This window comes from Phacochoerus africanus, chromosome 2 (assembly GCF_016906955.1).
Source record: "Phacochoerus africanus isolate WHEZ1 chromosome 2, ROS_Pafr_v1, whole genome shotgun sequence".
In the NCBI taxonomy this organism is placed as follows: Eukaryota; Metazoa; Chordata; class Mammalia; order Artiodactyla; family Suidae; genus Phacochoerus; species Phacochoerus africanus.
In genome coordinates this window covers 184,466,561-184,491,660 of record NC_062545.1, presented here as the reverse complement: position 1 = coordinate 184,491,660, position 25,100 = coordinate 184,466,561, and the positions used below count along the sequence as shown (strand labels likewise).

Here is a 25,100-nt window from a genome sequence, read left to right as displayed (position 1 = left end):
GACAAACAGCAATAAAAAAAAAAGACTTAATGGGAGTTCCCACTGTGGCTCAGCAGAAATGAATCTGACTAGTGTCCATGAGGACGCAGGTTCAATCCCTGGCCTTGCTCAGTGGGTTAAGGATCCAGGGTTGCTGTGAGCTGGCTCACAGACATGGCTTAGATCCCACATTTCTGTGGCTGTGGTGTAGTCCAGCAGCTGCAGCTCCAATTCGACCCCTAGCCTGGGAACTTCTATGTGCCATAGGTGTGGCCCTAAAAAGCAAAAAAAAAAAAAAGGATATCATAAGGTCATCTATGATTGATATGAGGTAAGCCATCTATTTGCCTCTGAAGAACATAGTAGCTAGGAAAAAGAATTAGTTAATCAATAATGTTTTACCTGGTATTGATTTGGAGAAAAAGATCTTTTCTGGGGAACACTGATTGTATGGACAATATCCTCAACAACATAACAAAACAGACTTTAAGATAAATGTTTCTTATATGAAACTTCTCACATATTTCTTAATGTGGGCCAAAGCATGATGTCACATACATGTGACATCAGGAAAGACAATTCTACCCAGGGTACACTGAAGTCTCAGTATACAACTCTGTAATAATGTGGGTTGGGCAGAGGACAAAATATGGAATAGACAGGGAAATGGAAATACTCTACATTCTTCATGTAATTGAAAGAGCCTTTGAATTTAATAGTTGATAGTTTATCTTCTATAATAAGAACCCAGAATAAAGAAATTCTTCTTTGTTTAGTAAGCCAGATTCATATGCAAGGACAATTACGCAGAGGGTAAAATTGATAGGTTCTAATGGAAGTTAGGGGGCCTGAAAAGGACAGATATCTGAATTTTAGACTTTTCACCAAAGCAAGTGTAGAGATAGTATCTATCTATATATAGAGATAATACCTAATTCACACTGAAGTGTAAATACGTAGAGTTTCAGAAGTGGCTGCAATACAAAGAGAAAATTTTCTTCGTTTTTGTTAAATAAGAATGTTGCTACAGTATCACGAGATTATGGAAAGCTGCCAAGGCAGTACTTGAGAGAGCATATTGCTCTAAAAGCCTTTATTAGTTTACAAAATAATAAATTATGTATCTATATGAGAACATAGATATGGAACTGAGTAACAACCTCACATATATTAAAAATTTAAAAAAGGAAGAGCAGAAATAAACTATTTAACCTGACAATAACTAGTATTCAAAAAGCAAATTAGAGTTGCTCTTTTGAAAAAGAATCAAATTGCAGCACTATTCCAGTTGGTAAAAAAAAATTAAATTTAAGAGAATTCAGGTAGATTTTATTTTGGAGATGGAGAAGAAGGGACAAAATTAAGTTCATAAAAAGGGGGAAACATTAGCATTGTATCTTTAAGGTGGAGTAAGGTAAAGACAAACAGGAATAGAGTACTGCAAGGGGAAGAGCATTCTTGGAAGATGAGACATCCTTAGGATATAGGGACAGGAAAGCATACTGTGTGACATTCAGAAATAAGGCAGGTGAGGTGAGTTGAGACGAATTATGGAGGCTCTCATTATCACCAAATATTCAGGAGAAGAAAAAATAAAAAGAGAAAAATGGAAGACTAAAGTCTGAGCTTGAAGGAAACTCCCTTAGGGATAGCAAGAAACAAGGTCAGTTTGAAAGAGGAGAAGGTGGATGCTCAGCAGATATTTGTTGACTGAATAAAAGAAATGGCCATTATCGTATATTGTCATGGAAGTTAAAACAAAAATGAGCCTAGTGATTTTACAAAGAGAATGTGAAAGCAAGACGACATGCTCTTTGAATAAAGAAGTTTGTAACCTGGTAACCTGATTAGGAAGACGAGGACCTATAGAACAGTATAATACAAATAATCTACAATTTCACATGATATTTATCTTTATAGGTATGCATTTGAATCTGTCTCTATAGTGTTTGTAGAGAATTCTGAAGACATGCACCTTTTTTTTTTTTCCTTTGGTCATTTAGGGCCACACCCGCAGCATATGGACGTTCACTCCCAGGCTAGGGGTCAAATCCAAGCTGTAGCCACCGGCCTACACTACAGCCACAGCAATGCCAGATCCAAGCCGCGTCTGTGACCTACACCACAGCTCACTGCAACACTGGGCCCTTAACCTGCTGAGCAAGGCTTGAATCTGAGTACTCATAGATGCTAGTTGGGTTTGTTAACTGCTGAGCCACGACGGGAACTCCCTTTTCTTTTTTTTTAAATGATTCCCCCCCCCCCCCCCCGCCCTTTTTACTGCTGCACATGCAGCATATGGAAGTTACCCAGGCCAGGGCCAGGGGTTGAATTAGAACTGCAGCTGTGGCCTACACCGCAGGTTTATGGCAACTACAGATCCTTAACCCACTGAGCCAGGCCAGGGATAGAACCTGCATCCTCACAGAGACAATGGCAGATCCTTAACCCAATGAGCCACAACAGGAACACCGCCATGCACCTTTTAAATTTAAGTGATCACCTTTCATATGATGGTTAGGGAAAGGTATTTAAAATAATTCTGAAGGAGTTATTAGATGAACTTTCCTTCTCAGAATGGCAACTTTACTATATTCAGAGAATTTTCCATTTCAGAGTGAGTAAAATCAAACTTAGAAAGTTGGTAGGCATCTAGAAAATAAGACTTTTAAATTCAACCACATCTATTTATGCTTTATCACTAGATAAGCAAGAGGTATGAATTACATGGTGATGCTATTATATTGTGAGAAGATGCTGTTGTTATACCAAAGATTATGTACCAGAACAGTGATTGTATTATCCTTAACACTTAAAGATTAGCCAGAATTAGCTAAAATATTTAAATTTTACTAAGTAATCTTTTAGGATAGAAGTTGAATAAAATAATTTTTCAGGTAAGATTAATGGGTTTTAAAGTAAGTCTCTCTCTCTCTTTCCTCTATTTCTATTTTACTTCTATATTTATATTTCTAATGATATGTTTAAAATAAAATTAAAGTCTTCACCAAAATTTAAAGGACAGTAGTTCTCACTGTGTCACAATAGGATCAGCAGCATCTCTGCCGCCTTGGGATGCTGGTTGAATCCCCAGCCAGGCACAGTGGGGTAAGGATCCAATGTTGCCGCAGCTCGGGTGTAGGTTGCAACTGCAGCTCGGATCTGATTCATAGCCCTAGAATTCCATATGCCACAGGGCAGCCAAAAAAGAAAAATAAATAAATAAATAAATTTAAAGGACAAGTTTATTACCATGTATTCAATTATAGCACTTTATTAGGACTATATTAAAGATAACATCAATACACAGAAGTCTAAAAATATTTCAGAGAACTGTTCTTTTAAGACACTATCTTGCTTATCTTCAATGAATAGACAATGATACCAAATTAAAGAAAGCTCATATGTATGTATAAACCCATACCCCAATATTCATACATCTATATCCCACTCCCAATGCCACACATATACTGTGATACCGATTCACCACTCAACCACACTGCCAATCAATAACAGCAAAAATATCCATGGTTCTCTGCTAACATGTTAACACTGGCTTTTGTTTACTGATCCAAGGTATAAGGAAAGGGAGAAGCAAGGCATTTATAAATTTAGTTACATGACTAGCTGTTTCAAATATCATAAAGGTTTCATATGGGATAAAGTAACATTTCTAAAACTTTATACAAATAAACACCACTTTAACAGTATGACATCTTAACATTGCTAACCCAAATGTATTTAGACATAATCTAGTAATTTTTTTATGGCCTCAGCCACAGCATGTGGAAGTTCCCGGGCCAGGGACTGAATCTGAGCCACAGCTGTGACCTGTTCCACACCTGTGGCAATGCTGGATCCTTTAACCACTGCACCTCGCTGGGGATCGAACCCATATGTCCACACAGACCTGAACCATTGCAATCAAATTCTTAACCTTCCGTGCCACAACAGGAACTCCTGGTAAATTTGTTTAATGGCAATACTGCCACTCTTCCTGATGAAATCTTAAGTTGTTGGTATGGCTTTGTCTATTACACTATTTGTGATACAGTCATATAAATTCTGGTTTATTTCACTTACTTAACCTCCAATGCAGAGTATTTAAGTCATAAAAAGTACAGTATGCTCAGTATAAGCCTCTTTTTTTTTTTTGTTGTTGTTGTTCTTTTTGCCTTTTCTAGGGCCGCTCCTGTGGCATATGGAGGTTCCCAGGCTAGGGGTCAAATCGGAGCCGTAGCCACTAGCCCAAGCCAGAGCCACAGCAATGCAGGATCCGAGCCGCATCTGCAACCTACACCACAGCTCATGGCAATGCCGGGTCCTCAACCCACTGAGCAAGGCCAGGGATTGAACCCGCAACCCCATGGTTCCTAGTCAGATTCCTTAACCACTGAGCCACGAAGGGAACTCCCGTATAAGCCTCTTTTAAAAAATAAACAACCATTATTTAGTAAGGGACAAATTCTGAATATCTTTTAATTTCCTGTGACCTAGTTACCATGCTCAAAAATGTACCTGACATTCAGAATACTTTTTTTTTGGTCTTTTTAGGGCCATGCCTGTGGCATATGGCATTCCCAGGCTAGGGGCTGAATCACAGCTGCAACTGCCACAGCCACACCAACACCATATTCAAGCTGCATCTGCAACCTACACCACAGCCTGTGGCAACACTGGATCCTTTAACCCACTGAGTGGGGCCAGGGGTTGAATCTGCACCCTCATGGATACTAGTCAGATTCTTAACCTGCTGAGTTACAATGGGAACTCCCAGAATGCTTAAGAAATATAAAGTTTCAATTCAAATACAGTTCATAGGATGAGGATCTGAACTTAGACTTTAAAGTATAAATTTAAGAAATATTCTTACCTTTGATTCGAGGTAGACATTTGCTGATGACATTTTTGTTACTTTGCATATGTAACTAACTAAAGAGATGGCACAAAGAATAAACAGGCTATCATTAATTAATGCTCGAACAAACACAGTCCACTTCAACTGATTTTCTGGGACATCTCCGTGGACTAGCATTGCACAAGTCAAGTTCACCACTAAAAAGAGAAGGCTTGCCAATGTAAAGCCCAAATGCAATAGAATTCTGAAAGAAAAAAATGAGTTTATTAGATATTTATAAAACTAATGAGAAATTAAACTTAATGCTGAATTAGTCTGCTACTTTAAGTTCAATAATTTCTTCATTTTATAATTTCACTAAATCTTATATTTTCACTAAATACAAATTAAATAATTACTCAGAGTTATTTGAGCTATTTTTGCTGTTATGAAATTAGTATCTAAGCCATTTTAGAACGGCATCAGATTTTGAAGTACTAATTTAAACATAATCTCATGTGGGCTTGAATTCAGTTGCCTCTACCAGGAGAATAATATAGGACTATTTTAACAATAATTCAAGTAATCTTGAATTTTTGTTATAATTTTTGTTATATTGTTAAGCATATTTTTTCTTTTCTTTTGTTTCCTCCCATCCCTCCCTCCCTCCCTCCCTCCCTCCCTCCCTCCCTCCTTCTTTCTTTCTTTCTGTTCTTTCTTCTTTCTTTTCTTTCTTTCTTTTCTTCTTCTTTCTTCTTTCTTTCTTTCTTTCTTTCTCTTTCTTTCGTCTTTTAGGCCCACTCATGGCATATGCAAGTTTCCAGGCTAGGGTTGAATTGGTGCTGCTGGCCTATGCCACAGCAATGCCAGATCTGGGCCACATCTGCAACCTATACCACATCTCACTGCATGTTGGATCCTTAACCCACTGAGCAGGGCCAGGGATCAAACCCACAACATCATGGATAACAGGTTCATTACCACTAAGTAACATCGGGAACTCAAACTTATTTTCATTGACCTTTCCATTCCAAGAATTATGATGATTTTATAATTGCCTGGAAAATTAATATCTTGTATACAAATTAAAACATCACTAATATTAACTTTAAGAAGTAAGGGAAATATATTTTATCCAATGTTCAATTTTATGAACATCAGATTATTTTTAGCAAACATTTCTTTCAAACAAAACTAAAGAAGGACACAGGGACAGTATATGTAGTTTCATGCACTCATCAATACCTTATTTTCTTATAAAGTTGTATATATCAGGAATTGCATACAGAATAACTCCCAAAGCAAAATGCTTAACTACTTTCCCTGAAGAAAAATTAGACCACCTCATAAATACTCTACAGGCTATCTGCATCAAGTAGCTGGAACAGCTATCTATATGAAAGTAATACTAGTTCAAGTATATTTATACCCCAAATTAATATGATCTAGAAATTTATTTGGCATTCTAATATCTTCTACTTTGGGTCACTTTCAATAGTGGGAATCATAAAAACACTGTCCACCTTTAGAAATAATTTACACAAAGCAAATCGAAGGTTATGTATAATCTGCAACAAGCCATCTTTGTTAAGCATAATTAAGTATAAAATACAAAGATTTTAGTTTGAGAAATTCTGATTTTAATATTCTCTCATATTATATAATAGAAATAATAATGATGTAGTTTGAAACCTGGAATGGATTGAAATTACCCATACATCCAGGGGATGATAGTAGTTTAGCACCAAGAGCTTAGATGAACACATGGTTGGCAAGTCTGTGGGAGAACTGGTCTTATACCCAAGGCTCCTGACTTCCCAGTTTAGCAATCTCATTTTCAGGTGAATCAGGGCTGAAACATTACTTATTTCATGGAACTATACTATTTATTCTCACTCCAAACAGCATAATCTACCTTGAGTATTTGTGGACCCTATGAGACTACAACTGACATTTGAAGTGGGACAGTGGCAGAGAAGTAAGAAATGGTGTTAGACAGCACTATGGCTGAAGGGGAGGCCTGTGGGTTACTACGTTCACCTTCTGTGAACTTATCTAACCACTAGATTTTCTATGAAACTTCTAAGGCACCCTCAACTACCAAACCCTTCTACCTTGACAAGGCTACTGTGAAAAAAATTTAGGTTTTGCTTCTCATGAAACTTACTTGTGTTTGTCAAGTTCAGTGGCACATCTGACTTTACATATAACCTATAAAGAGAGTATACAAAGAAAATTTTGAAAACGTGTTATACAGTATTCTTAAATTTGTTCTGATTTTGTGTTTCAAAGTGATAACAAATAATAATATATAGGCAAGTAAAATTCAAATGTTAACAGCTGAACAATGTTGAAGCAGAAACAGGCAGGTTTCCAAAGGCTTAATACAATAAACTAATAACTGTCTTGATAGAATCCTAAAAATAAATTTCTATCTTTAAATTTTTAAACAATTAATTTAGTTTAAACATTTATTGAACTTTTGAGCCAGACATTGTTCTAGATGGCTTGCCACCTACTCTCAACTTCACTATATTACTCATGTTTTGTCTTAAAATGGAACTTACTTTTATATGAAAATGGCTGAGTGCTCTCCAAATATTATTTCCCCCTAAGATGAAATGAAATCATAAAAGGAAACAAGGGACCAAAAAAATGAACACAAAGATGATAAGCATATATCATATTTAGTAAACTTACTTCTTTCATAAAGCCTTGCAAAAGGTAGGTCCTCAAATACTGATGAACAAAGTTAAGCAGGTAGGTGAATAGAATTTGGAATAAACATGGTAACGTCTGAAAACATAGTGTGGAGGTCTCAGTTCCTAACTAGGAAATTAGGACTTTATTATTCAGACATGTGAAGATACTGAAGGTTTGTTAGGTAAGCATATTATTAAAATATGGAATTTCATTAATATGGCATCAAGGTACAGGCAAATTGCAGAGAAACCGCAGACTAGAAGTAGAGAGAGAGTTGCAAGATTATTGAAATTGAGTATGAACTTTGAGCAGGGTTGGGGGGCCTAGAAAGAAACAGGTAAGTACAGAACATATAGAGAAAACTAGTTTAAGTACTTAATAACTTACTGATTTCATAGTGTGTACTAAGCACACACTATGAAAGGTACCATGTGATTCATAAATACAGTAACTGTTCTGTCCTCAAGGAGATCAGTGGATGACAAAAGAGAGAAACCAACTACTCTGAAACATTGTGATGTCAATTCAAAATGCTATCACAATACCTAGGAAGGGAGAAAGAAAGGCTAATTAAGTCCAGAACATGGTGAGAGGGTAAGGGGAACATGGAAAGGCTGTGTAGAGAGTCAGGGAGGATTAAAGGAAGTCATATTTGAGTCAAGTTATGAAGGGTAAATGAGTGTTAGGTAAATGCTCAGGCTAAGATAGCAGCCTGTGAGGTCTACTCATATCTGTTATATTTTGGTTAATAGTACCACCATCTACCAGAAAGAAGATGGGATAGAGGATTCTAAAATATTATCCTATTAGTCTCTAATGGTACCACTTAAATAATTTTCATAAGCATCTATTTCCTCAGACCCTACTACTATAGTGATTTACTACAATAGCCTTTTAATTAGTCTCTCTGCTTCCAATCTTAACTCTATCCATATCTTTAGAAGATAACTGTTCATTTTGCTTTTCCTTATTCTCGCCTATGTATTTTTTTATTTAAAAATTGTACTAAAAATATATATATATAACATAAAACTTACTACAATTTGACCATTTTAAAGTGTACAGCTCAGTCACATTAAGTACATTTACATTCCTTAACTGCTAGGTCTCAAGGGGACTCTGGAAAAATACCTTTAAGGTTCATTCATGTATATCACACATGTAGCATGTGTCAGAATTTCCTTCCTTTTTTAAGGCTGAATAATATTCCATTTATGTATATGCCACATTTTTTTTATCCACTTCATCCACTGATGTATGCTGGAGTAGCTTCCACCTTTGGATTCTGTGAATAATGCTGCTGTAAACATGTTCTATACATGAACACATTCTATATATGATTTAAAAATCATTGAGGGGAGTTCCCATTATGGCTCAGCAGAAATGAATCTGACTAGTATCCATGAGGATGCGGGTTTGATCCCTGGCCTCGCTCAGTGGGTTGGGGACTTGGTACTGCTGGGAGCTGTGGTGTAGGTCACAGGCGCGCTTGGATAGTGCATTGCTGTGGCTATGGGGTAGGCCAGTGGCTACAGCTCAGATTTGACCCCTAGCCTGGGAACTCCCATATGCTGTGGGGGAAGTCCCGAAAAAGACAAAAAAAAAAAAATCATTTGAGAGTAAGCTGCATATTTTCCCCCGTTACCTCTAATACTTCAATGTGTACTTCCCTAAAAAATAGGAAATTCTCTTACATAATCAGTATCATTACAAAAAATCATAAAATTGGGGATTTCCCATTGTGGCACAACAGAAACATATCTGACTAGGATCCATGACGATGTGGGTTTGAACCCTAGCCTTGCTCAGTGGGTCAGGGTTCTGGCATTGCCATGAGCTGTGATGTTAGGTTGCAGATTGCAGCTCAGATCCCGTATTGCCCTGGCTATGGTGTAGGCCGGCAACTGTATCCCTGATTCAATCCCTACCCTGGGAACTTCCATATGTGCTAAAAAGCACCCCCCCCCCAAAAAAAATCATAAAATTGATATTGATAAAATAGCATTATATAATCTGCAGACTTTATTTAGATTTTGCAATTTACTTCCCCTCCTCAAATGCCAATTATGGGGGGGGGGAAACTCCAAGATGATGCATTACACATAGTGTGCGTGTATATTTAATCCCTTAACCTTCATTTTTCCCCTTTGCCTTTCATGATATTCAGTTTGAAGCATTTACATTAGTGATTTTGTAGAATGCTTTTCAGTCTAGGTGTATTGGATGTTTCTTCATGATTTAAACTCTGAATATGCATTTGGTAGGAATGTCACAGAAATGATGGTGTTCCATTCCTCCAGTGCATTTGTATCATGAGACTCTGATGTTGACTTCACCCATTATTGTGATGTTAACTTTGGTTAAGATGGTATCTACTGGGTTTCTCCACTGTTACGTTACTACTGTACTGAGTATCATGTGGAAAGACATTTAGAGATTAGTAAATAAATATCTTTTATTCTTCAAACTTTCATACACTAGTTTTTGGCACTGATCAATAATTCCTGACTGAATAAATTATTACTATGATGGAACACCTTTTTAAAAAAGCAAAATTGATCATAACATTCTAGGAAGAAGTCCACACTCTGATATGTAAAAGGTCTCATCACCTAGCTCTACTTCCCATCATTGTAGCCTTTTATTCCCACCTTCAATCTTGTGGTCTGCTACATTCTGAATTATTTTCAAATTCAAATGAGTGGTTCAATTTCACACCTCTGTTTCCTTTTATATATGTTTTTACGTTACCTGAAGTATGAGTTCATGGTCATATACAAATACCAACTCATCTTTCAAAACCTTACCTGAACATCATCCTTTATGTTGTCATCTCAAGTACATTAGAAAGAGGGAAACCACTCTGTCTCCTTGTATTACAAATCACACTCCCTGGCATTTATTTACATTTTTATTTCCCTTTAAGAGAGACTATAACTACTCATATTTAAAGCCCTAGTGCCCAGCATAAACTAGGTTCACAGCAGACTCAGAAAATGTTTGAAGGAGTTCCCGTCATGGCGCAGTGGTTAACAAGTCTGACTAGGAACCATGAGGTTGCGGGTTTGATCCCTGCCCTTGCTCAGTTGGTTAAGGATCAGGCATTGCCATGAGATGGTGTGTAGGTGTGCAGATGCGGCTCGGATCCTGTTTGCTGTGGCTGTGGCATAGGGCGGGGCTACAGCTCCGATTTGACCCCTAGCCTGGAACCTCAATATGCCGCGGGAGCGGCCCTAGAAAAGGCAAAAAGACAAAAAAAAAAAAGAAAATGTTTGAATAAATGGGCAGGGAATTTAGGTCAAAGCATGGGCTTTGGTATGTGGTTGTGGTGTGGGTGACTATGAGAAATACAGCACAAATTCAAACTGGAGGGCAAGCAGTTGTCCAGTTACAGAGGCCTATATAAAAATGCCAAAGGATTAGGCTTTAGCTCCCATGAAACTGTACTATGATTTTATGTTCAAGCGATTTCTTTGGTGACAGTGTAGACAATGGATTAGAATAGTACAAAGAATTGTAGTAAAAGACTGTTGCATTTGAGTGAGTCCACTCAACCACATTCTCGGGTTTTGAATCTAAAGAAGTAATAGGATGAGAGCCCCACTGGCAAAAATTTTAAAAGTCAGGTCATGTAATTGAGTCTTAGTTTTAAATTTTATTACATACAGGCAGAAATATTAAGATAGCAGGTGAGTTTTGGAATATAATAGTTAAATGACAATCACCTACAGAGGTAAAGCTGAAAATCAAAGTAGAAGATATTTGAGAGAACAAAAGTAGAATGAGCAATCACCCTGTGATATATTCATATTTAATAGCAAAATGAAAAAATTCAAAGTGAAGAAAAAAAGATGGGCAAGGAAGAGGACTAGTTTGTTCTCTATACCTGTGAGTCTGCTTCTGTTTTGTTATACCCATTTGTGTTTTTTAGATTCCACATACAAGTTACAACATATAGTATTTGTCTTTGTCTTGTTTCACTAAGCATAATACCCTCCAAGTCCATCCATATTTTTCAAATGGCAGAATTTCATTCTTTTTTTGGCTGAGTAGTATTCCATTGTGTTTAGATTCCACACCTTTATCCATTTATCTGTTGAGGATGTCCATTTAGGTTATGTCCATATTTTGGCTAGAGTAAATAATGCTGCTATAAACATTGGGGTGCGTATATCTTTTGGAATTACTTTTTCCATTTTCTTTAGATATATAACCAAGAGTGGAATTTCTAGATCATAGTTAGTTCTATTTTTAATTTTTTGAGGAAACTCCATACTGTTTTCCATAGTAGTTGCACAAATTTACACTTCAACCAATAGTGTATACAAGGGTTCCCTTTCCTCTACATCCTCCCCAACCTTTGTTATTTGTAGTCTTTTTGATGATAGTCATTCTGACAGGTGTGAGGTGATAGCTCACTGTGGATTGGGTTTGCATTTCTCTGATGATTAGCAATATTGAGCATCTTTTCATGTACCTGTTGGCCATCTACATCTTCTTTGGAAAAATGTCTATTCAGGTCTTCAGCCATTTAAAAAAATTAGATTCATATCCTTTTTTTTATTATAGGTGATTTACAATGTTGTATCAATTTCTACTGTACAGCAAAGTGACTCATCTTTTTTAAAAATATTATTTTACATCATGGCCTATCCCAGGATATTGTATACAGTTCCCTGTGCTATATGGTAGGACATTAATGTTTATCCATTCTAAATATAATAGTTTTTCTCCTGCCCATTTTTAAATCAGGTTGTTTGCTTTTTTGATGTTGGATTGTATGAGATGTTTGTATGTTTTTGACATCAACTCTTTATTGGTCATATCTGCAAATATTTCTCTCCCATTCATTGGTTGTCTTTTCATTTTGTGGATGGTTTCCTTTGCTATGCAAAGCTTTCACATTTGATTAGATCCCATTTGTTTATTTTTGCTTTTGTTTCCTTTGCCATAGGAGACAGAGCCAAAAAAACAGTGCTATGATTCAGGTCAAAAAGTGTTCTGCTTATGTTTTCTTCTGCAAGTTAGTTATTTTTTAATTTTTATTTTAATTATTATTTTAATATGATATTTTCAGAGAACTAGAATAATCCAAAATTTATACGGAACCATAAAACACCCCAAATTGCCAAAGCAATACTGAGGGGAAAAAAAAAGCAGGAGGAAAAACTCTCCCAGACCTTAGACAATATGGAAAAGCTACAGTTATCAAAACAGTGTGATACCAGTGCAAAAGCAGACATAGACACCAACAGAACAGAATAGAGAACCCAGAAATAAACCCAGACACCTATGGTCAAATTAAACTTCAAGAAGGAGGCAAAAAATATAAAATGGGAAAAAGTCTCTTTCAACAAGTGGTGCTGGGAAAACTGGACAGCTGCATGTAAATCAATGAAACTAGAACACACTCTCATACCATGCACAAAAGTAAACTCAAAATGGCTGAAAAGACTTAAACATAATACGAAGAAGAGAACATAGGCAAAACATTCTCTGACACCAACCATACAAATGTTTTCTTAGGTCAGTCTCCCAAGGCAACAGAAATAAAAACAAAAATAAAGCAATGGGACCTAATCAAACTTATGAGCTTTTGCACAACAAAGGAAACACTGAAAGAAACAAAAAGACCTATGAAATGGGAGAAAATATTTGCAAATGATGCAACCAACAAGGGCTTAATCTCCAAAATATACAAACAACAAAAAAATGAACAACCCAAATGAAAATGGTCAGAAGACCTAAATAGACATTTCTCCAAAGATGACATACAGATGGCCAACAAGCACATGGAAAAATGCTCAATCACTGATTATTAGAGAAATGCAAATCACATCACTGATTATTAGAGAAATGCAAATCAAAACTACAATGAGGTACCACCTCACACTGGTCAGAAAGTCTATCATTAAGAGTTCCTGTCGTGGCTCAGTAGAAATAATTTGACTACCATCAATGAGGACACAGGATTGATCCCTGGCCTCGCTCAGTGGGTTAAGGATTCAGCATTGCCACAAGCTGTGGTGCAGGTCACAGATGTGGCTCGGATCCCATGTTGCTGTGGCTGTGGTGTCAGTCAGCAGCTGCAGCTCCGATTCAACCCCAAGCTGGGAACCTCTATATACCACAAGTGTGGCCCTAAAAAGACAAAAAAAAAAAAAAAAAGACAAAAAAAAGTCTACAAATGACAAATGCTGGAGAGGGTGTGGAGAAAAGGGAACCCTCTTATGCTGTTGGTAGGAATGTAAATTGGTAGAACCACTAGGGAAAACAGTATGGAAGTATCTCAGAGAACTAAACATAGAACTACCTTGTGACCTAGCAATCCCACTCCTGGGCATGAATCTGGACAAAACTCATTAAAAAAGATACATATACCTCTATATTCATTACAGCACTGTTCACAATAGCCAAGACATGGAAACAAACTAAATATTCATTGATAGATGAATGGATTAAGATGTGGTACATATACACAATTGAGTACTACTCAGCCATAAAAAAGGCAAAATAAAGCCATTTGTAGCAACATGGATGGAACTGGAGATTTGCATAATAAGTGAAGTAGGTCAGAAAGAGAAAGACAAATATCATATGATACTATTTATATGTGGAATCTAAATATGGCACAAATTAACCTATCCACAGAACAGAAACAAACTCATGGACACAGAGAACAGGCTTGCGGTTGCCAAGTATGAGAGGAAGGAAGTGGGATGAACTGGGGGTTTGGGGTTAGTAGATGCAAAGGATTACATTTAATGGATAAGCAATGAGGTCCTGCTGTATAGCACAATGAACTATATCCAATCACTTGTAATAGAACATGAGGGAAGATAATATGTGAAAAAAATGTATATATATGTATAACTGGGTCAGTTTGCTGTACAGCAGAAACAGACAGAGCATTGTAAATCACCTATAATAAAAATTTTTTTAAATGAAAAATTTTATTTTAAAATTATTAATATGGCTGCACCCATAGCATATGGAAGTTCCTGGGCCAGGGATTGAATCTGAGCCACAGCTGCAGCAACACCAGATCCTTTAACCCACCATCCCAGGCAGGGCATCAAATCTATGCCTTAGCAACAAACCCAGCCACTACAGTCAGAGTCTTAACTCACTACACCACAGAGGGAACGCTTCTTTGGGGAGCTTTATGGTTTCTGGTCTTTAATCCATTTTAATTTTGTTATGTGGTGTGAGTCTATGTTCTAATTACATTCTTTTACATCTAGCTGTCTGGTTTTTCCACACCACTTATTGAAGAGATCATCTTTTCCCCATTGTACAGTTGCCTCCTTTGTCCTGGAAAACTGACCATAAGAGTATGAGTTTCTGCCCTCTCTATTCTGTTCCATCAATCTATGTGTCTGTTTTTCTGCCCTCTCTATTCTGTTCCATCAATCTATGTGTCTGTTTTTCTGCCCTCTCTATTCTGTTCCATCAATCTATGTGTCTGTTTCATACTATTTTGATTACTGAAGCTTTGTAATATAGCCTGAAGTCAGGAAGCCTGGTTCCTTCAGCTTTGTTCTTTCTCAAGATTACTTAGGCTATTTGGGATCTTTTGCATTTCTACACAAATTTTATTTTATTTTATTTATTTATTTCTGTCTTGTTGCCTTTTCCAGGGCTGCACCCATGGCATATGGAGGTTCCCAGGCTGGGGGGTCTAATTGGAGCTGCAGCTGCCGGCCTATGCCACAGCCACAGCAATGCCGGATCCGAGCCATGTCTGCAACCTACATCACAGCTCACGGCAACACCAGCTCCTTAACCCACTTAGCGAGGCCAGGGATTGAACCCACAACCTCATGGTTTCTAGTCGGATTTGTTAGCCACTGCACCATGACGGGAACTGCTTTTTCTACACAAATTTTAGAATTTAAATGGGCCATTTTAGAAGGATATTATTCTTTATTTTAAAAGTGTGAAGAATTATATGGGTCGATGGATATTAAATACTTTTCATCATATAATCTACTTTTTTCTTTTTCCTGACATATAAACTAACAGCCCTCTAATTTAGAAAATAGATTTAGGAGTTCCCATTGTGGCTCAGTGGAAACGAGTCTGACTAGTAACTACGAGGATGCAGGTTTGATCCCTGGGCTCTCTCAGTGGGTTAAGGATCCAGCGTTGCCATGAGCTGTGGGGTAGGCGCAGATGTGACTCTGATCTGGCATTGCTGTGGCTGTGGCATAGGCCAGTGGCTACAGCTCCGATTCAACCCCTAGCCTGGGAACCTCCATATGCCAAAGGTGCAGCCCTAAAAGGACCAAAAAAAAAAAAAAATATATATATATATATAGAATTTAGAATTTTTGAATTAATGAAAACTTAAAATATTGTTATTACTATCATACTTTATTTTAAAATATTTAATGTATTTCTGAGTTATGTGAAATGACTTTTTCATTTTATAATGCAATCTCTCATATTTTGTCTCCCTATTTAGTTCTTCAAATAGAGGAAGGATAAGAGTAGGACAAATATATTTTATTTGTTATCTAATATAAGGTTAATTAATACAGGTATCCCAGGACTTGAGGAAGAGTTACAGTGGACCTGTATATCATTTACAGTCCCCTATGACATGTAGAACCATGGTACTTGGAGATAGTTGATATCAAAATACCTATAGAATGGACTTTTTTCTATAGAATCTCTTTTTGTCAAGTTAATTTTCCTATGTTTGTTGATTTGAAACAGGAACTTTATTGGAGAACATTATCTATACAAACTTTAGAATTGATGCAAACATAAGTTGTGGTGAGTATAACCTCTTCCCTGTGGTAAACAGACATACATTTCCAACTATGTAGATTTCTTTCAAAGAAAACTTTTCCTTAATTTTCAGCTCAATTTAAATTCCCATGGAGAGCAGTGCACCATTCCCAAGCTTGCCATTGCCACTTCTGTATATTAAGAAAATGAACATTTTAGCTACCTTATGTATATATTGAGTAGCCAGACTTTTCTCATATGTTCTCTTTCAATGCCTATCATATATTTCATTTATAAAACCTTTTAAAATCTAGATATTTTTTCTTTATAACACCTTCTTTCTAGGATACATAAGACACAATATCTTTTTGTCTCTCTCTTATGATACTAACACCTTCTTTAAAAAGTTTCTTCTCTTTGCTTAGTTTTTTTAAATTTCTAATTGCTTAAAAATGATTTTATATAATGAAATTGGTGTGTTTTAGACATGGAAAACAGACTTGTGCTTGCTAAAGGGGAGAGGGGAGGGAGTGGAATGGACTGGGAGTCTGGGGTTAGTAGCAATGAGGTTCTACTGTACGGCACAGGGAACTGTGTCCAATCTCTTGGGACAGAACATAATGGCGGATAATATGAGAAAAAGAATGTATCTATATGTTTAACTGAGTCACTTTGCCATAAGACATAAACTGGCACAACACTGTAAATCAACTATACTTTAAGAAGAAAATAAAAAATAAATAAGTTGGGGTGTTCTGATTCTTAATTCAGTAAAGCTCCAAGTTAATATTAAAGATACATGTTTAATTTTGTTCTCACCTGAAACTCCACTAAGACATTAGTAAAGGGGTTTTCTTAAAAGATAAACTAAAAAAAAAAAAAAAAAGGAGTTCCCGTCGTGGCGCAGTGGTTAACGAATCCGACTTGGAACCATGAGGTTGCAGGTTCGGTCCCTGCCCTTGCTCAGTGGGTTAAGTATCTGGCGTTGCCGTGAGCTGTGGTGTAGGTTGCAGACGCGGCTCGGATCCCGCATTGCTGTGGCCCTGGCGTAGGCCGGTGGCTACAGCTCCGATTCAACCCCTAGCCTGGGAAACTCCATATGCCACACAGGAGTGGCCCTAGAAATAGCAAAAAGACAAAAAAAAAAAAAAAGATAAACTCATAAGTGTGAGTACAATGGGAACATATACAGTCACAAAATGTTGAAAGCTAGAAAGCAGATGGATATGGATGCAGAAAAGAGTTAATACAGTATCCCTGAGACTACTACCCGTAGAAAAGCCTGCTTATAAGGCTGGTACTTGGCTGGCATTTAGAAACTTGGTTTTGGGGAAAGATTCTCACCATTCTCTAAATGATAAATGTATTTCATTGTGCCTAAACTGTGCAAAAAATATGGTTTATACTCAACATCTGCTTTCCTTCTATGAGGTCGAGAATTTTGGTGTTGGGCAGAGAGTGCTTATATGACTAAGCCCCAGTGAAAAACTTTGTCTCTGAGCTTCCCTGGTAAATAGCATTTTACATGTATTTTCAGAAGTCATTATATAAGGAATTAAGCATATCCTGTGACTATACTACGAGAGGACTCTTGGAAGCTTGTGCCCAGTTTCCTCTGAACCTTACTCTATGTGTCTTTTCTCTTTGCTGATTTTACTCTATCCTTGTACTGTAACAAACTGAAACCATGAGTAGAACCACTCTAAGTCCTTCTAGCAAATCACTGAGGCTGAGGGTGGTCTTAGGGATCATCAACACAATGTGATGAATCCCGAGGCAGTAGTGAGGGGGACTGAGAACCAACCTCATATACATTTCGGAATCTTCAAAAGGTGCAGGAAATATGAGAACCAAGTACCAGTGAAACTGAGAGGTGGAAGTGGCTAAAATAGTGGTAGATAAAAGCTGTTTAAGAACAGCTAAATTGGAGTTCCTGTCATGGCTAAGCAGTAACGAACCTCACTGGTATCCGTGAGGATGTGGGTTTGATCTCTGGCCTTGCTCAGTGTGTTAAGGATCTGACATTGCTGTTAGCTATGGTGTAGGTTTCAGACTCGGCTCAGATCCCATGCTGCTGTGGTGTAGGCCGGCAACTACAGCTCTGATTCGACCCCTAGCCTGGGAACTTCCATATGCCATGGGTGCCACTCTTTAAAAAAAAAAAAAAAAAAAAGCATGGTTACATTGCTAAATCTCTTTCCCTAGTCCATGTCCTGAAATGCCACTTATTCATTCTGGCAGACACATGAGTGTTTAATCTCTGGAGAGGCTACACTGGCCTGGAGTATGAGTTAGATGGCAGCAACAGCTGATAGTTTGGCACCATTCTAAAAACAGGGAGTTTAGTGATGAATATCAAGTAAAGGATTCTCCCATGCCCAAACCCTCTTCCCTGACTAGGTTCTCAAAATCTTGTAAACCAGATCTTTATTCTTTGAAGGATTAGAATATTTTCCCCCTGTGAGAAATCTGATTAGCTCAAGGGGAAAGACCTAAAAACACCAGCATTAGAATTTCCCTAACAAACTTGTCCAGCCAGATCATTTATACTGTGTACATGCCTCACCCACATGCTTAGAGCTTCCACTCTTCATTATGAACAGATGGCCAGGGATAGCCATATAGCACAAAAGTTTTTAATGAAAGATAGAGATTGAAACAAACCAATAGAAAAAAGAAAGCTATACAGAAAGAAAAAACAAACAAGCAAACAAAAAAATCCTATCATTAATAGACTCAGAGAGACAGGTATTGCACTCATGAAATAAAAACAAGATGCTATTAGAAAAGACCGACGAAAATCAACAAATAACAAATACTGGAGAGGGCGTACAGAAAAAGGTATCCTCTTTCGCTGTTGGTGGGAATGTAAATTGGTACAACCAATATGGAAAACAGTATGGAGGTATCTCAGAGAACTAAATATAGAACTACCATATGATCTGGAAATCCCACTCCTGGGCATATATTCAGACAAAACTTCCATTGAAAAAGATACATGCATCCCTATATTCATCACAGTGTTATTCACAACAGCTAAGACATGGAAACAACCTAAATGTCCATCGACAGAAGACTGGATTAAGAAGATGTGGTACATGTATACAATGGAAAATATTCAGCCATAAAAACTAATGCCATTTGCAGCAATATGGGTGGAACTAGAGTCTCATACTAAGTGAAGTTAGCCAGAAAGAGAAAGACAAATACCATATGACATCACTTTTTTGTGGAATCTAAAATATGAAGGAGTTCCCATTGTGGCTCAGTGGTTAACGAATCTGACTAGGAACCATGAGGTTGTGGGTTCGATCCCTGGCCTCACTCAGTGGGATAAGGATCAGGCATTGCTGTAAACTGTGGTGTAGGTTGCAGACATGGCTCAGATACCCAGTTGCTATGGATCTGGCATAGGCTGGCGGCTACAGCTCCAACTGGACCCCTAGCCTAGGAACCTCCATATGCCAAGGATGCAGCCCTAGAAAAGACAAAGAACAAAAACAAAACAAAAACAATAAAATATGGAACAGATGATCCTATCTAAAAAACCAGAAACAGATCATGGCTAAGGAGAGCAGACTTGGGGTTCCTAAGGGGGAAGGGGGAGAAAGTGGGATGGGTGGGGAGTCTGGTAGATGCAAACTGTTATATCTGGAATGGACGGGCGATGGGGCCCTACTGTACAACACAGTGAACTGTGTATGATTGGTTTACTCTGCTGTACAACAAAACTTGAAGAAACATTGTAAATCAACTATACATTAATAAAAAAAATGACAAACAGGAGAGAAGAGGTTTAAAAAAATCTCTCAGAAATCCAAGATTTCCAACATCCAAATGTTTGGAGTTCTAGAAAGAGGAGAGAAAATATCACAAATTCACTAATGTTTCCCCAAACTAAAGGATATCTGTGATTAAATTGAAAAGGTCTGTTCAATGCCCAGAAAAAGATAGAAAACAGACCCTTATGAAGGAACATCATTTCAGAACATGAGAGGCAAAGGAAAATCTAATCATTTTTCAGTAAGGAAATAAAAAATTCATATAGAAAGGATCAATAATCAAAATGGCTTTCAACCTCTAGTAACAACACTGGAAATGGAGCAACACCTTAAAAATCCTCAGGGAAAATTATCTCCAACCTAGAATTCTATAGCTGCCTAAACTATCAGTCAAATATCAGAGAATAAAAATATTTGACAGGAAAATCCTCAAAAAACTGCTTATCAAGCACCCTTTGTCAAGAAGGTTCTAGAGGATTACTTCACTGAAAGGTATTCAGTAAAGGATAAACTCAGAGGTTGTCTAAACCTTGCACATTCCAAAGATCTGGCTCTTGTCTAGCTCTTGGAAGATAATTTCTGCATCCTTGGAATATCTTGCCTGATAAGAATGTCTTTGTTTACCTGGGGTCTTGGGCCAATACCAAATAATTTATTCAAAAATTTTTTTAATTAAAAAATTTTTTTTTTTCTTTTTTAGGGACGAACCTGTGGCATCTGGAAGTTCCCATGCTAGGGGTCAAATCGGAGCTGTAGCCACTGACCTAGACCACAGCCACAGCAATGCCAGATCCTTAACCCACTGAGCGAGACCAGGGATCGAACCTGCAACCTCATGGTTACTAGTGGGATTCGTTTGTGCTGAGCCATTAGGGGAACTCCGAATACCAAATAATTTATATTAATGATATGATTTATGGTGACCATATGGCCACCATAATAATTTATGCTAACATGTGATTTATGTGACCAAGCAGCAGCAGTTTGACCTTTGAAGAGGCTGGAGACTGAGTAATTAAAGTCTGTCAGAAGATGCTCCATGTCTATTTGACTGACCCTCAATAAAAAGCCTGGTCACCATGTCTTAGGTGAGCTCTCCTGGGTGTCAAATATTGCTGCTGGGAGAATAAGCTCTTCTGGGAGAGGAAAACTGGAAGCTTGTCCCCGTTTCTCTTGAACTAAGGAGAAATCTTAGAGATTTAAATCAATAACTTAATTTTGTAAATAAAGCTGTGCTTTAGAGATTAAGTGGATTGTCTTGGAACACACAGGAAATTGAAAGGATTAAAACCCAGGTGTCCTGATTCCTAATTCAAGGCTCACATGGATCCTAGTTTTGTTATATTTGTACATTTAGATCTTTGACGGTACATAGTTCAAGATAATTACTTAATTTTTAAGGTGACAGATACTGCTTTATTAAATACAAATACTGTCACCCATACATAATTGTAACTACTTGTTAGTTGTTCAAGATTTGAAGAATTAAAATGTCCAAGAAAAATATGTTCAGAAACCCAATTATCCGTTTAGTAAAATACAATGACCTAAATGCAGTAACGCCTTCATTTTATATTGTTTTACAGACTATCAAGTACTTTTACCATACCCTGTATTTAACTAGAAGTATACTTTTTAAAAAGCATAAATAACTAATTTTTTCAGAAGTGAAGTACTCATTTTGTAAGTGAGGAGGAAAATTTGTGAGCATTATTGAAAATCACCCTGAAATATAACAGGTCACTATGAATTGCACAGTTTACAATGCATAGCTCTTTGAAGAAAACTTAGCATATATTAAGGAACATACAGAATTTACTTCTGAACTTAAAGTCTCATACACTATAGATTTAGAAAGGAAGCTGATCCAAACTGAATTTGTGTTGAAACTGTGCTTTTAAAGTTTTTCCAACACTAACCCTCCCCATTGTATTTTACTGATTTTTCATAAAACCTTTCATTCTTTTCAAACTAGGAAGATAGTAGAATTACTTTTTGTAAAGATAGAGAGCCATATTCATTGGCGAATATGGCTTTGACTGATAATGGTGGGAAAAAAAAGGGCAGAATGTGTCACAGGAATTAATAGAATATCCCAGGGGACAAAGAATCAGAAAGAACACTGCTTTCTTTCTTTCCAGCTAGATTTCTTAAGGATAATAACAATTTGAATATAACCACTGCTGATGATCACTCACATTAGCTTAAAACCTGCTAATTCCATGATATGATAGAAAAGTTCCCTAGAGTACACCCATCACCTCAAACCAGCCCAGGTGGCTTGATCAGCAATTCAACAAAGTCCTACACAATAGCTATGAAAGAGCACAATAGTTTAAGAGAACATTACTTAAGCATTTTTATACTGAGAGACTAAAGCTGAAAAAAAAATTGTAGAGTGTGATCCGTGTGCTAATGAAAAATAGCAGCTATAACTGAATTTTTGCAAAAAATTAGAACATCCAGGTTTGAAATATCCAACTACATCTTATCTTAGAAAGCAGGTGATTCTAAATATTTAAGTATTTATGTCCTTGAAACAAACTAAACCTTGATTGGTTTTAACATGACATGTGTAACTTACAAATTGGCATGTGTATCTCCAAGACAGCATTCATGGACACTGCTATATCAGATTTCAGAACTAGGTCATACAGTAAGAAGAGATTTTTTAAAGAAACCTTCAAATTCCAGGTACTTTATCAGTGTCAGGCTATGAGAATTATAGGTATCTTATACATCATTGAGACTAATACTTTACAAATTAAACTGGCCCAGAAAAGTAGTGATTTGGCAAATATCAATTAGCCAAGAAGAATAGAATTTGAACTAGCATTAATCTGAATTCTAGTTCAAGACTTGATGAAATTATACTATTTTAAACAGACCCCCTTATTAAAGTTAATATAAAAAAGGACACAATATATAAAAGTTTGTCTTTGAAACAAATTAGACGCAAAGTTCTACTTTGCTAGAGATTCTGATTTGTGCAGATGAAAACTAAACATTTCTTTTAAACTTCTTTACCATGTATTTGCTCAACCATCCAAATCATTAGGCATTGATCACATATGTAACAGTGCTAGTCGCTAAAGAGCATGCAAAATTTCCTTCAAAACAAATGTACAGTAGTGGCTAAGCTAAAGCAAGGTATAGTATAGTAGAGCAAGGAAGGCATCAATGGTGGGTCACCTGATGTTATACTTTCTTTGCATTTGGTCAGACTCAGAACAACATCAATTTCCCACAAGTTAAGATGTAAAGTACTCAGAATTCATTTTAACTAATGTTGGTAAGTATTAAATGTAATTTAGTATATGGAAATTATAAAGAAAAAGATCGATTTGTTTTATTCCTCTAAGGAAGATGATGCAGAAGAAACAGAATGGGGGAGGAAATGAAAATACAAATTAGTAGCCTACGGTTTAGATTTGATCCACAAAACATTTTGTTTGGCTTAACCAGTGTTAGCCTATGGTATTTTTTTTAAAGCCTATGGTATTTTTTTTAAAGTACCCTGTCATTATTTAAAAAGTAGAGTTCTCATTTTTAAAACATCCAACTTTGTTTTTTTTTTCTTTTTTGGCTGCACCCACAGCACGTGGAAGTTCCTGGGCCAGGGAATGAACCCACGCCACAGCAGTAGTTTATCACATTAATTGAGTTTCCTATATTGAACCATCTTTACATCCCAGGGATAATTCTCACTTAGTCATCGTGTATGATCCTTTTACTGTGCTGTTGGATTTGGTTTACCAGCATTTTGTTGAAGACTTTTGCCTCTATTTTCATCAGGACTACTGGCCTGCAGTTTTTAGGCGGTGTCTTTGGCTTTGGTATCAGGGTGATGCTGGCTTCATGCAATCAGTTAGGAAGTATCCTTTCTCTTCAATTTTTTGGAAGTGTTTGGGAATAACTGGCATTAATTCTCTAAATATTTGGTAGAATTTTCCAGGGAAGATATCTGGGTCTGGGCTTTTCTTTGTTAGGTTTTTGATTATTGATTCAATCTCCATAGTAGTTATAGGTCTGTTCAGACTTTCTGTTTCTTCGTGATCCAGTCTTAGGAGGTTGTATGTTTCTGGGAGTTTAACCATTTCTTCTAGGTTATCCAGCTTGTTGGTGTATAATTGTTTATAGTAGTGTCTTATGATCCTTTTTCAAAAAAATTGAGGTATAGTTGATTTTAAATGTTGTGTTAGTTTCTGGTATACAGCAAAGTGGTTCAGTTTTAGATAGACAGATTAATAGATAGATAGACAGAGAGATATATATTCTTTCCCATTATGGTTTATTACAGGTTATTCAATATAGTCCCCTGGGCTTTACAGTTGGACCTTTTTAAAAAATGATTTTTATTTTTTCCATCATAGCTGGTTTACAGTGTTATATCAATTTTCTACTATACAGTAAGATGACTCATTCACACATACATATATATTCTTTTTCTCATATACATTCTTTTTCTCACATCCTTTTTGTTAATCTATTTTATATGCAGTAGTTTGTATCTACTAATCCCAAACTCCTAATTTATCCCTCCTCCACTCCCTTTCCCCTTTGATAACCATAGTTTGTTTTCTATGTCTGTGAATCTGTGTTTGTTCCATAAATAAGTTCATTTGTGTCATATTTTAGATTCCACATAAAGTGATATCATATGTTATTTGTCTTTCTCTTTCTGACTTACTTCATTTAGTATGATGATCTATAGGTCCACTCATGTTGCTATATAAGGCATTATTCCATTCTTTTTTTAAAATGACTTTTATTTCTCCCATTATAGTTGGTTTACAGTGTCCTGCTAATTTTCTACAGTACATCAAAGTGACCCAGTGACACATACATATATATTTTTTCTCACATTAACCTCCATCATGCTCTATCACTATTTTTTTTCTACAGCTGAGTAGTATTCCATTGTGTATATATACCACATTCTATAATCCTTTTTATTTCTATGGCACCAGTAGTAATGTCTCTTCTTTCATTTCTGCTCTTGTCTTTTTTTCTTAGTTAAGAGTTTGTCAATTTTATTTAGTTTTCCAAAAAACTTAGTTTCA

General features: G+C 36.6%; 1 protein-coding gene across 2 annotated transcripts in view; it reads right to left on the bottom strand.

Moving 5' to 3' along the window:
- GPR137C (G protein-coupled receptor 137C) overlaps positions 1-25,100 on the bottom strand; it is a 59,177-nt gene that overhangs the window by 23,487 nt on the left and 10,590 nt on the right. For both annotated transcript variants that reach the window (XM_047767342.1, XM_047767341.1), the window contains exons 2-3: positions 6,984-7,027; positions 4,853-5,081 (exon numbers count right to left, since the gene is read on the bottom strand). In XM_047767342.1, coding sequence (XP_047623298.1) covers positions 4,853-5,081; positions 6,984-7,027 — 273 coding nt within the window. The remainder of the gene's footprint in view (positions 1-4,852; positions 5,082-6,983; positions 7,028-25,100) is intronic.